The sequence below is a fragment of the Puccinia triticina genome, chromosome 4A (assembly GCF_026914185.1).
Source record: "Puccinia triticina chromosome 4A, complete sequence".
In the NCBI taxonomy this organism is placed as follows: domain Eukaryota; kingdom Fungi; phylum Basidiomycota; class Pucciniomycetes; order Pucciniales; family Pucciniaceae; genus Puccinia; species Puccinia triticina.
This window is the reverse complement of record NC_070561.1, coordinates 7769896-7784279: the sequence shown is the minus strand read 5'-3', so window position 1 is coordinate 7784279 and position 14384 is coordinate 7769896. Positions and strand designations below refer to the sequence as shown.

The window sequence follows — 14384 nt, the reverse complement described above, 5'->3', positions numbered from 1 at the left end:
TACTGGAAGGGATACCACCTTCTGGCCAAAGAAGTGGGCAGGTTCTGGCGGCTGTGGTTTAATTACTGTACCTGATGAGCTAGACTGGGACTGAGGACAGCTGACACCGTGTGGGGAGCAGACAAGTCTCATGGAAGGATGAGATTCATTAAACCAGTCATGAAGCTGAGAGAAAACAAGAGAGAGGAAGAGAAGAAAAAGAAAGAGGATGAGAAAGGAAAGAAAGCTACATACCTGAGGACAGGGGATACGGTGTGGGGAGCGGACCAGGTTGTGGAAGGATGAGGAGAATTTCCTTCCACAACCGCTTCCTCAGGTACACTACATGCAATCTGTGATATGTGTGTGAAAAGAAAGAGACATTTGTAAAGCAGAAAAAGAAAACAGAAAACAGAAACCTGAGTCTAACTCAACAGTACCCACCAGATTTTACTTAGAATTCCAGAAACCCACACCAGCACCCGGACCCTCTGGCACCTGTTGCATGTGGCTGGTACCCACAACAGGTGCGATTCCACAATCTCTAATCTAGCTGGTTTAAAGGTAGGTGTGCTGTGCAATAATCCCTTTTTTTAAGGGTGTGGGTGCAGGCATGCTTGTATCAAAACCTTCTTTACTGTGAGACTGTAACATTAAACTAACATTATTTCAGCCTTAAGATTACAACAAACATAGGCCGCTAGGATAAACTACGCTATTTTAGCCCTAAATTTTACTGTAGCAGCAAAAAGCACCAGCCTTTTTGAATAGCCTTAGCGCCGCACGCTGTGCTAATTTTCAGCCGGCTAACAGCGCACCAATTTTTGTTTAGCGTTAGCACTCTGCTACAGCTGCTACAATACGCTACTTTGCGCTAAGGCGCTTCTAGCGGAAGAAAAGGCTTTTTTGCCGCGAAAAACGCTGTAGCGCAGCTTTGCGCGCGCTTCTTTGCGCCCTGGGTGCTAAGCGTTAGCGCAATTGCGCCCATCTGCGCTAACGTAAAAGCTAATATAGCTTTGATCCCTGTGCGCGTAGCCGATGCGCCTGATTGCGCTACTGCTACGCTAAAAAACAGTGTATTTGCGCTGCGCTAGGAAAGCTATTTTTAGTGCAATAAGTTATTCAACCATTTATTGTATCTTGTTTTATCCTTTTTACATTATCAGGTATGCAGTGCGCCAGATGACACACCATTTTCCAGGGCGCGAATACTGCTTGCACTTGATGCCTAATTTTTGTGTTATCCAAGCAATAAATTAGTGTCACTACAGCATTGAAAAAAAAGAAAAAGGTTATTATAACCATATGCCAATTAAATAGCTGTTGCTTGTAACCCAACAGGTTATGGTGGATCAAGGTGGATCAAGTTGGTAGTTAAATTACACAAATCACACAGATAAAGCATCCATCATAACAATATAATTACTAAGTTGCCACATTTCTTGGTCTAAGTTTTGGATTCTGGTGTTTTGATAATGGTGCAGGTTTACTGTACAAAAAAGACCAGTTCTTGGAGAGCCAACTAGTTTTCACTCAAAAAAAGATTGATTTGATTTTTGTTTCTGGAATCCATGATACAAGAATTAGGTATAGCTAAATTTCTTCTTCAATTTGATATTCATGGTGTTGGAACTGGTTGAGTTGTGGTTGGTCATCTTCTTCATTTTCATCTTCTGATTCAGGCTCAAAAATTATCAATTGGTAACTTGTTAGCTGTTCCAAGATTGATCGAGAACAAATGATGACTGAATTCCAATCTTTGGTCAGATCAAAATCAGGATGCTGTGAATCGATCCACTTCTTACTCCAGTTGAGCAGCTTAACACAATGAGTATTCCACAAAATCCATAGTCCACATTGCTTTTTAGCAAGATTATGTACTACAGCCTGTAAGACTTGCTTTGGAATACAATGATTGGTGTAGACTTCCACCAAGTGTTGTTGAAGTGGGCCGAGGGTAGTTTCTTCATTCATCTCTGCATCAAATTACAGTAAAAAGAAGATGAAAAAGGTGTGAATTGCGTCAAAATCTCACATGATGACCCACCAGTTTCCAATGTCTTGTAGACTGATTCCAAACTTCTTGCCTGTTTGACTGACCATTTGACTGCCTGTTGGACCTCCCGCGATATTCGGCAAGATTGATTATGCTGGCAATCATTTTAAAGAGAAAATCTGAGTTTTTTGAGGTGTGCCGGTATAAAGTTGATGAGAAGAGATTAGACAACTCAACCACTAGGGGTGGTAAACTATGTGGTTATAGCAAACTGGTACCCTGGTTTTGGGTCCAAACAGGTATGTGGTATGCCGTCATGCGGTATAGCCCCAAAAAAACAAATTTTGGCCTGCACCAACTGCGGTGGAATGAAACCCCTATGTGGTATGGGGGGTTATGTGGTTTCACGAGTATGCCCTTTCACAAGTTTGACTGTACAACATAGGCTGATTGGAGAAAAGAGAAGAGACAAAAAGCAAGAAAGAAACAAGAAAAAGAAAAAAAGTGTAGAAAAAAACCATTAAAGAAATTAGAGTAAGATAGGAGGGTGAAGAAGAAGAAAAAAAATTGATAGGAAAAATCGTCACACAGGAGAGGATAGCGGAAGAGGAAGCAAGAAGAAAAAAAAAACTTGGTCCATTATACCATGCTGAGAAGGAAAATCCTCATTCTCCAAAATAACTCTGGGGGGAGGGCTCTTGGGAAAAATGACAGCTTTTTGTTCACTGGTGGGAATCCAGGAGAAGTCATCAGTTTATATTACAACAGTTGATTAGTAATGTAGAAATACCTGTCTGCACAGCATGTACACAATTATTTTAAGCATTGATGGAACCAGCTACTTTGACTGACAACTGATTGTCACAATGGATGTGCCCTACAAAATCAGTCTTCAGAATGTCCTTCAACATGTGAAAAAGCCACTGGTCAAATTGCCTCTTCCAGAGAGGTATGTACTCCTCTTGGCAAGCTAGATTTACAGGAGGAATTTGAAACTCTTGGAAAGCTGGATCTTACCATGAGATTGCCAAGAGGTACAATGTCTGCAGAATCTTGCTTGACCATGATTATAGCATGTCTGGAGCTTCTCAAACATGAATTCTGCCCAATGAGGACAACCAACACACTAGATAAACCCCAGATATGCTCATTCTTGCAGCTAGCTCTGAAAAACTAAAAGATCCAAATAAATGTCAATGCCCTGATCCTTGTCCTATCATTTTGTCTAGAAAGTACTATTCTCAATACTTCATCAGCCACACTTTTCTTTTAGAGTCCATACTCTTATTCTTGTTCCATATTACTCTTCCAACCTGAAAGGCAGTCCTTCACGCACTCATCCCTCTCTAAGCTCTATTCCCCCAAAGTGTATTTCCACACTGCTGAACACAATGGGGGTATCTGTACAATTTGGATAAGTCAAAAAGGCTGTTCAAAGCTTACCATCATGTGCTTTTCAGGAATAGGGAGCCACTTACCCTTTGCATGGATTGGGAATTATGTACTTTTTGTCTGCATATATCCTGGGTATGACATCCCTTTTGCTAGCCCACATACATTTGATGTTGATTTGTACAACAGCTTCTTTGATTCCCCCCTTGGGGCCAACAAAAATCAGAAACCGGTCACCTTTGACCAACTAGAAAGAGAAAATGCAATGATTTAGGTTCAGAATGGTGGGTAACAAAATTAGAATGAAAAAATAAACTAACCTCTACAATATTGCTCAAGTTGACTGTACTCTTGGTGTGGGATGTTGATGCTGATCAGGAAACAATGGCCAGAGCAGAATTCTGATTTCCTTGTAAGAGTATTATTTCTGGAAGAAGACCTGATTGTTTGGGCCTCATGATGCGTTTTCAATCCATGAGCGGCAAATTCTCTCCAGTGAATCAGGTAGATTGAAGCCAAGTCCATTATAAGTAAACCTGTTGTTTCCGCTTGCCTGCAATTGGGGTTTTTGAGATTGTGAGTGAAACAGGACTGGCAAATAGCCATCAAACTGAGGATTGTTTGGGTGATACTCATCATCAGAGCTGCTCCAAGAGTCATGTCTTGCGCAAAGCTCAGAATTGACCCGTTTGTCTAGTGTCATCAAACTCATCTGGCACCTCATAGTTGGTTGCTCAGCTGTTTTTTCTTGAGGATGGCAAAGCATGAATTGCATTGCAAATGGGTAGTTGATATACTTCCCTTCAGTTGCTTGTGGCATCCTGTTCCGCATCCGGAGCCAATTGATGTTGGCTTCTGGTACTCATAGCTGGTTCTCACCTGCATGGCTCTCAACTGAGCTCCTAGTTGGATCCTTGTAGATCCAATGAGCCTTTTGTAAAGCAGTTTCTCAGATGGCAGCAGTGAGACAATAAAGGGAGCGCATGAATGGGTCATTGATTTGGAATGAGTCAGGTGGGTGGATGCAACAGGGAAGGAGGTTGCTCCTGATGCGCTGACACCAAAGACTGAAGGGAAGCAACCCACATTCTTTGTGGAGAATTTTGATGACTCGCATGGGGAGGGCTTGTTTGTGCCAACCAAAGGAAAAAATATACCAGCTGAAGAGGAAATCCGCAGTGACCCCAATTGCTTTGTCAGGTGTTGGTGGACAGGGGGATGTGGAGTAGGGTATAAGACTTAATGCATGGATGAAGATGGGCATGTTTGAGATTTGTTTGAAGGGTATGTGGACTTCTGTTCAAGTTACAGGTGTGCAAGGAGAAGCACTCCAGCCTCCAGGTTCAATAGATATATGTTCAACCCTGCTCTTATGATGAATTTCCTCTGCTAAAGGATCACTGTTGACATTTGAATGCAAGTTCATTACATAGGATTAAGATACCAAAGCCAAACATTATGTACAACTTTCAGATTGCTCCTTTACGTACATGGGGCAGTTGGCATAGGTTAGAAGCAGTGATTGTGCTGCTTCAACTAAAAAATCCAACCATACTGCCTTGCAAGACCCCAACAAAATGCTTCCTTGCAGCCCAACAGGTTGGCTTCTGTTGTTAGCTTTTCAGTCCAAGGGAGCCCAAAGCGCTTTCACGGTGTAGGGCCCATGCACTGGGCATTGGTCTCCAGATTATCTGAAGATGTTCACACCACACCAACTTGAGTGGAAGAGAAGTCTTCCACTGGTAGGGTACCCCTGTACCAGTGGGCTTTCTTTCCTATGCTTCATTGGTTCCCATCCGACAAATTAAAGTTCTTGTCTTGGTGGTGCAGGCTGGGAACCTCCACACCTCAATTTCTGCGTGTGACATGGTCTCTAGTTGATAGAAAGAAGGGGGGTCTGGAGGACAACAAGCCAGGTCAGGCTTGGGAGCTTGTGCTGATGATGGGCATAGTGTAGCCGGGCTACAGATACCAAACGGGTTACCACCTGCCTTCCTTGCCAAAGCACACTCCGTTTCTAGGAGTGTGCCAAAGCACACTCCGTTTCTAGGAGTGTGCCAAAGCACACTCCGTTTCTAGGAGTGTGCCAAAGCACACTCCGTTTCTAGGAGTGTGCCAAAGCACACTCCGTTTCTAGGAGTGTGCCAAAGCACACTCCGTTTCTAGGAGTGTGCCAAAGCACACTCCGTTTCTAGGAGTGTGCCAAAGCACACTCCGTTTCTAGGAGTGTGCCAAAGCACACTCCGTTTCTAGGAGTGTGCCAAAGCACACTCCGTTTCTAGGAGTGTGCCAAAGCACACATTTTCCATGTGTCTACAATGATAGTTACAAGTCATGTAACCCAATGGCTAACACTACATGCAAACGGCTGACGTTTTGTGTCAAACGTCAACGTGACCTTGTGCGTGGGGTTCACCTTGCAGAAACCATTGTCAACTGACATGCTGTTCATCAGTCCAAACTTCATCCATGTGACGTTTGGGGTGTAAACGTCACTGTGCGAGTCTCAAGATGTTATGGGTGTATTAAACGTCACTGTGCGAGTCTCAAGACGTCAATCATAGAACTTGCCCTTTGTTCCTCGGCCCGTGGACTCCACCCCATTTGGGGCTGCCGAGGCGGGGGCGCCTGGCAATGAAAACAACTCCCAAGCTCCAAGGTAACCTGAGAGGGTTCCCACTGGTCACCGGTGGTCCACTCCTGATGGGAAAAGTATTACGGCTGGGAGATTCAACCGGGCAATTTAGTGTCTACTTGTACCGTCGGGGGGTGGCCTTGATAGCACAAGCAACACAAGCTCTGGGTGCCACCTCCGGTATTCCGGTTAGATGGCGGCTGCCAAACTGATCTGACCAGCCTACGGCGCGGAAGAGCTTTTCCGCGTTGAGCCTCTTATGCCCGCCCTCACCAATGCTCATTGGGCCCTTTGAGGCCACCCCGGTCACCATCAGCTTCCATCCAACCTTGTTGTCCTGGCTGATGTTCTACGATGCCCACGGGGCCATCAAGGTGATCAACTGGACCAAGCCTGACCTAGACTCGTGGTTGGGAACAGGGTCACATTGCGTCATGGCCGCTCTGGGATACTTACTAGCGGATCACGCTGTAGATAGGCTTGACACTAGTCAACCCCATCTCCGACCAATCTATGGATTGGTTGGACTCCAAAATTGCGACTCCTGTAGCGCCGGGCCTGTCTCTGTGGCTGCGTGGACACAGGGGTTCTCGGAGCTGCGCTCTGCCAAAAACCTCCTATAGATGTCGCCGTGCAAGACATTTTGGTGGGTAGTGCGTAACTGCTCATCCACTCCAGGATTTTTTTGGATTGGCTCCCCTTGTCTATCCTTTAAATTTTCAATTTAATCTTTCAATTTTCAATTTAATTCATTTATGTACCGTGAGCGTTAGTAATCATCTTTTTGCTGGGGGTGTCACTAGCCAAAAGACAGTTCCCATTGCAAGCCAAGCTTGGATTGTTTTGTCGGTTGGCTCACAGCCTTGTCCATCTAATTTCTGATTTCATATTTTATGTACAGTGAGTTGGATCAGTGTGTCTGGTCACCCAAAAAATTCCAACCTATCTGTCATTTTAGGTAAAACTAGAGTCCAAGGCGGCTGCGCCGCTGCAAAACCAAATTCCAAGCCTCTTTTCTTCCTGGTTTGAGGAAAGCAGACCATTGAATTTTATTTGATGTGCATTTCCCATTGGTGTGTTATTGTTTTTCCTCAATTTTCATATTATTGTTTTATTGTTGATCAAGTAAAGATTTTTGGGGTAGGGGAAGATGGAGCCTGGGACTTCAACAAGGTTACAGAAGACACAGAAGAGGAGCTGGTCAAGTTGGCTCCACATAACCAGGCTCCATGTTGGTTACTGTTATCCTGGGGCCTACACTGTTGTCTTATTTTTGTGCCTCTGGGGACCATTTATCAATCTTAACACAACTCCTTCTTTATTTCCATACTATCTTTTATTAAATTAAGCAAGATTTCTGAAAGGCTGATCATCAAAAAAATTGATCTGCATAAATATTGGGTCAGCCTAAATGCACTCCAAACTTTTACTTCGTGCACTCCACATTTTTGGCTTTGGGGGGCCAGCACTCCAAAAAAGTTGGAGTGCCTTGATTTTGTACTCCCAAAACATGGAGTCCCCAGATGGGCACTCCATGTTTATTGGAGTACACAACTGGGTACTCCAAAATTGACCAAAATAGGGGAGTGCAGCTAGATGCACTCCAAAAAAAATGGAGTGAAAGCCCAAGCACTCCACCTTTTCAGTGAAGGATTTGGCTTTGCACTCCAGCTGACAAATAGCAAATGGAGTGCATTGGGGTGCACTCCAAGTCTCCTTTTTTTTGGAGTGCCCACAGCAATTGCACCCCTCAATGACCGGTCTGGACCGGTCATTGAGAGGACTTACACAACCGTTCATCCAGAGGACTCATACCTCTCGATGACCCGCGCGGACCGGTCAACAGTCAGTCACACCTCTCGATGACCGGTGTGTACCGGCCATCGAGGGGAGGTGCTACTCTCGATGACCGGTCTTTACCGGTCATCAAGGGGACTCCCACCTCTCGATGACCGGCGCGGACCGGTCATCAGTCACACCTACCGATGACCGGTCTTTACCGGTCATCGAGAGGACTCACACCTCTTGATGATTGGTCAGACCGGTCATCGAGGGGACTCACACCTCTCGATGATTGGTCAGTCCGGTCATCAAGGGTAATAACACCTCTCAATGACCGGTCATCACCGGTCATTGAGGTGAGTCACATCTCTCAATGACCGGTCAGACCGGTCATCGAGGGGACTCACACCTCTCGATGACCGGTGATGACCGGTCATTGAGGGGAATAACACCTCCTCTGGATTACCGGTGTGTACCAGTCATCGAGGGGAGGTGCTCCTTTCGATGACCGGTCGGTCTGACCGGTCATCGAGAGGAGATGTTACTCCCCTCGATGACCGGCACAGACCGGTCATCGAGGGGACTCACACCTCTCGATGACCGGTGATGACCGGTCATTGAGGGGAATAACACCTCCTCTGGATGACCGGTGTGTACCAGTCATCAAGGGGAGGTGCTACTTTTGATGACCGGTCGGTCTGACCGGTCATTGAGAGGAGATGTTACTCCCCTCGATGACCGGCACAGACCGGTCATCGAGAGATGTGACTCAACTCGATGACCGGTCACCACCGGTCATCGAGAGGTGTGAGTCCTCTCGATGACCGGTCTGTGCCGGTCATCGGGAGGTGTGAGTCCTCTCAATGACCAGTCATCACCGGTCATTGAGAGGTGTGAGTCCTCTCGATGACCGGTCTGTGCCGGTCATCGGGAGGTGTGAGTCCTCTCGATGACCGGTCATCACCGGTCATCGAGAGGTGTGAGTCCCCTCGATGACCGGTCTGTGCCGGTCACCGAGGGGAGTAGCACCTCCTCTCAATGACCGGTCTGTGCCGGTCACCGAGGGGAGTAGCACCTCCTCTCGATGACCGGTCTGTGCCGGTCACCAAGGGGAGTAGCACCTCCTCTCGATGACCGGTCAGACCGACCGGTCATCGAGAGTAGCACCTCCCCTCGATGGCCGGTACACACCGGTCATCCAGAGGAGGTGTTATTCCCCTCGATGACCGGTCATCACCGGTCATCGAGAGGTGTTATTACCCTCGATGACCGGTCTGACCGGTCATCAAGAGATGTGACTCACCTCGATGACCGGTGATGACCGGTCATCGAGAGGTGTTATTACCCTCAATGACCGGACTGACCGATCATCGAGAGGAGGTGTTCTTAGGCTCGATGACCGGTGTGACCAATCATCGAGGTGTGAGTCCCCTTGATGACCGGTCTGTGCCGGTCATCGGGAGGTGTGACCGGTCCGCGCTGGTCATCGAGAGGTTGGTGACCGGCACAGACCGGTCATCAAGAGGAGATGTTACTCCCCTCGATGACCGGTCTGCGGTGATTTCCCTCAATGATTGGCGGTCCGGTACAGACCGGTCATTGAGAGGAGATGTTAATCCGCTCAATGCCGGTCTGTACCGGTCATGGATATCAGGAGGGTCAAGTGGGGTGTGTTTGTACATAGCCCGGTTGAAGTTGTAGGCACTCCCCTTTTGAGGAGGAGAAATATCAGGAATGGAGTGCTGGGGGAATGCACTCCAATCTGATGGAGTGAGACTCATGGGCACTCATTACATTTCCTGGCCACTGGAGTTCTTTGTGGTGCACTCCAAAGAGTTGTGAGTCCCCAGTTCCGGACTCCAATTGACTTGGAGTACTCTAGTCTGTACTCCAACAATCATTGGAGTGCACACTCCATACACTCACTTTTGGAGTGCTTTTGGGATTTTTTTGGAGTGCATTTAGGCTGACCCTAAATATTTGGATAGCAAATAGAAAGTCTCAAGTGGCTGTTCACACTTTTAGAATTGACATCACCCAAACTGAAACCAAAGAAGCTGTGTTGCATTAAAGCTCAATAGAATACATAGACCTTGCAAATTGCCTGGAGAATTGAGGCTGAGTGATGTGATCCGCTCTTGGGGGTGCAAAGGTTCTTAAGCTTCCAGCATAGCTGTTGCAAAGGCCAGCCAAGTGATTATGATAGCTACCACTTAGGCACCAGCATTCTCTCCGCTGCGCTGTTGTTTTTCACCATGGCTAGGATCAAATGGATCAAGAAGGTCCAGGTATCACAACATGTGTGATTAACTTCACCCGGAGGAGGGCGGACAGGGAGTTTATCACTGTTTTAGATGCCAGTTCTGTTTTTTAAAGGATCCGGGACTGATCAAGGGAATCTGGCGACTTCCCATCTGCCACAAGAGCAGCCAACACTGTAAGCCCAAGATGAGGCCAGCGACCCAGCCGCAGCTACGCGATTTGGACAAGAAGGAGGGCTGCAGTTGGACGAGGCCATGAGGACCTGGAAAATTGGATGGGCGGGCGAGGGCACGGCAAGCGAGGCGCCTGTCAGTGCAACCAATGATTGCTTTTACTCCATCAGGTTCGCACCGTCAGCGTGCTTGTTGCCAAGAGCGGGGTAAGGCCTCCACAGATCAGTAAATTACAGTTAATTGAGTGACTTATGTTTCAGTCCATCGAGGCGAGCTGGTGACCAGGAGGAAGTTGTCTTTAGTGTTCTATAAGAGGGGGATGTTGAACAGCATACACTCAAGCACAGAGCCATATCCCAAGCAGGCGGAGGTGAACAAGACCAGGACAAGTTTGTTTGACAAGGTTTTGGGATCCGCTCAGCTGCTTGTCCAACTAAGCTTAACGCAAGCATTTTTACGGTGGGTGGGTGTAGCGCTGGCAAGGATACGATGGGTGTGACCTTGGCGAGGATACCGTGTCTGTGGCGCCGGGGCAGCTACATAAGTTGGGCAGGTTGTCAGATTCAGTCAGGCAAGGCGCAGGCAGGGCCATGGGCATGGTGGGGAAAATGGCGCCGGGCTTGTAACTTGTGGTGATTGCTGGCTTGACATCCGTTGGGCGAGGCTGGTGTTTGAGGCCATGAGGTGTCAAGTATAAAAAGCAGGCTTGTTGAGGGTTGATTTGTTCCTCAGTCGAACCGCTGCGCTGCACTTCCAGCTAGAGGTTCGGCTCAGGCCCCTCCGCTGTTGCATTTGCGCAGTTTGGGGGGTTATATTTGTTGGCCCCCCTTTGCATAATGCCCTTGCGGCGCGCTGGGGGTCATTGCCAACGTCTCACAGTTCTACATTCTATGGAGTCAAAAAGCCTTATCTCGGCTGGGCTTGCGGCAATGGCGTCCCAATCTGCTAGATGATGCTGACTCTTTGTACAACATGGCATGTTGACTAGTTGCTATCAACACTTTCCATCAACTTGGAGCAACTCCGGCCTACAAGGCACTCAATATCAACAAAAAATACGTCAAAAATGTCGAGCTCCTTGATAAGGCCTACCTTCACTATGTCCACCATCTCATGCGTCAACGGTTCATACGGGAACAGAAAGCTCCGGGGAAATTTGCTGCAGATGAGAAAAGAAAAGTTAATCAAAAGAATCAGGATCGGGTTAGTTGTCATTTTTAACTCTTATTCTCAACTGCGTTGACTTCAGTACTAAGTATAATTGTTTTCAGCTGTGTAAGGCACGCTACACCTTTGCAGTCAAGCACGGCTACCCCAGACGCTATATTGACATCATTGATGAACTTGGTGCTCATTCTGATGACGAGTACTCGCCGGAACATGGGTTTTTCAAGATCAAAACACTCCCATACCGTTTGAAGAATGCAAGCAAATTTTTCTGTTGCTTGGATGTGGAGATGATGAAGGAAGAGATTCTCCTTCCCAAACAAAGTTGACGTTGTGTTCGCTGCTTACCAAAAGAACCTGCAGAAACCCTTTATCCAACACCTCCCAAGAATCTACCCCTAGACTTTTACGACATTGACTGGTACCAAGGGCTATTGGCTGCCCAGAAACAAATCATTCCAAATTCCAAAGCCGTTGCATTTCTCCCAGATGCCAACCAAAGCTTATTACCAACTCTTGTACCTGACGAGAAGCTGTCTGACTCGCGATTCAACTCAAAATACTTGAAGAACGTACTGTCAAATTATACGCAAGCCAACAATGAAGTTATGGAAGATGAGGACAAGGACGAGTACAATGAGGATGATGAAGAAGACAAAGATCAGGCCATTGGATCTTCAGTCACAAATAACAACATTTCTGAAGGACACCATAACGATTTCTACAAAGAAGGGGAAGCCGGGGATCTCTACAAGGAATATGTTGAAGGTGAATATGAAGACAAAGAAGATGAAGAGATGGAGGATGATGAAGTTGGGGAGGGAGAAATTGATGGCTAGATTGGAACTCAATCTACAGTATTGTGTTATGCAGTTCATTTGTCTTTCCTCATGTCATTTCATTCTACCTTTTCTTGGCCTCATGCAATCACCTATGTACATTGTCAGTTTTGACACCTGGCTTAAATCAAAGATTTTGTTTCCTTTTGATCATCTATTGCTCTTCTGAATTTGTACACCACTGGGCAAAAAAATTGATTGCTGTTGGTTTGCCCAACCAATCGGTACTTGCCCAAGAGTAATCTTCCCAGGCAAGCTGAAGTGGATCCATCGCCACCAGATAGGTGCAAAGTTTCAACCGTTTGGTTGGCCAATGTGCTGGAATGGCAAATCATGCCACCGTTCCAATAGCTAGGGGTAATCCTCTTCATCCAGCATTACTTTTGCTTTATTCAGCCCACCGTTCTTTGTGGACTTGAACTAAGGACGATTCAGATACACAACAGCCAGAAACTTAGCATCCATTCTTCATCAACTTCTTCTTTCAGATAACCATCCTTTCCAACAAATTACCACCAACATGGAACTGTGTGATTGTTACAAGTGCCTTGCCCAACTACCTGAAGGAAAGTACGTCGCTAAACGAACCCGGCAAGCACATTTCAAGGCACAACAAAACCGTCAAGAACCTAGCCCTCTGGCCAATCTCCAACAGCTATCAATCTCAAATGAGCAGTCTACAGATCCACCCCTTGCCTCAACTCCTACGGTAGAAGAATTGGAAATCAATTCACAATCTTCCAACTCTGATCAAAGTAATTCTGGTTTTTCTGGAAGCAAAGGTGCTCAAATGATCAGTAAGGAGACCATCCTTTCCTCTTTATAGCATGATAAGAATATTGATTTTTGGATTTTCTCTCATGATCTGGGCAGGTATTTTGTCTTTTCTTATCGCATGGTTACATCTATTCTGTGGTGTTAGTTTGGAAAACTGCCGGACAGCACAGCGGATAATCTGGAAGCTTCTTTTACTGGCTTGTCAAACTCCATCAGAACAGTTTTCTGTAATAAAATCTAAACAACACACACAAACTATTATTCAACATCTCCACCTCACACCAGTAATTGTGAAACATGTGTGCTGCCCCAAATGTTTCCGCCTTCACCTTGTCCCAAACCAAATACCGGAAAACTGCACCTACCAAGAATCCTCTAGAGATAAAATATGCAATGAACCACTCTTCAAGACCAGTATCAGCTTCAAAGGAATTTCTGACAAAGGAATAGCACCTAGACCAACTAAGCGCATCAACCCAAGACATTTCAGCTCTGTCCAAGTTCCCAAAAGCTTCTACTATAGACAGCAATTTGAAGAATGGTTGAAATGGTTCCTTGCACAATCTGAAACCAAGAAAGACATTGATGAGTGGGCCCAGGCTGTGCAAGATTCTACAGGATTTCACAATATTCAACAAAGTCCAGCATGGAAAGATTTAGCAAAATCCCAAATTAAAGAAGACTCTTCAATTCACCTTGTATTCTCCCTTTTCATTGACTGGTTTAACCCCTATGGAAACAAAACGGCCGGCAAAAAGCACTCAATGGGAATTATTGCTATGAATTGTCTGAATTCCTCTCCAAACTATTGCAGCAAACTTTCCAACTGGTACCTTGCTGGTATGACACCCGGTCCTAACGAGCCTGACATGGTCACAATCAGCCACATTCTACAGCCTCTAGTCAATGACCTTTTGAAAGCCAACAATGGCTTTATTCTACCTACGTACCAATATCCGCAAGGCTGCAAGGTTTTTATTCAACTCCTTCCTCTTGTTGGCAACATCGTAGCAACTCACAAGGTTGCAGGATTCACTTCACACAATGGAACACAACTCTGCTCCTGATGCATGGTCACTCAAAAAGATCTACACAAGCTAGAACTTGGTCCTCCTTGAAGAAAGGATACACACCTCATTCAAGCCACCCAATGGAAAGAAGCTTGTACACCAAAGGAAAAGAAAGTGTTTCTCACTGCTAATGGTGTTTGTTGGTCTGCCTTGAATCTTCTACCTCATAGGGATCCAGTACGGCATGTTGCCTCGGGTATCTTACATAATTGGCCCAAGGGTGTTCTTCAGCATCATTGGCGTGTTAGATGGGGATTTCAACAGTCATTGCCCATATCACAGGCTTACAAAAGAAAGTTTGAAGAAATGGAT

At 46.1% G+C, this 14384-nt stretch overlaps 2 protein-coding genes across 2 annotated transcripts; both read left to right on the top strand.

Annotated features, from left to right (window-relative positions):
* Nucleotides 1-10898: 10898 nt before the first annotated feature.
* Nucleotides 10899-11715, top strand: PtA15_4A825 (uncharacterized protein; the record flags this gene model as incomplete). The annotated part of the gene is made up of 3 exons (XM_053168749.1): nt 10899-10905; nt 11208-11422; nt 11491-11715. The coding sequence occupies 3 exons, from the start codon at nt 10899-10901 to the stop codon at nt 11713-11715; spliced, it is 447 nt and encodes a 148-aa protein (XP_053019927.1).
* Nucleotides 11716-12745: 1030 nt separating this feature from the next.
* On the top strand, nt 12746-13051 carry PtA15_4A824 (uncharacterized protein; the record flags this gene model as incomplete). Its single annotated transcript, XM_053168748.1, has 1 exon — nt 12746-13051. The coding sequence occupies one exon, from the start codon at nt 12746-12748 to the stop codon at nt 13049-13051; it is 306 nt and encodes a 101-aa protein (XP_053019926.1).
* Nucleotides 13052-14384: the final 1333 nt, after the last annotated feature.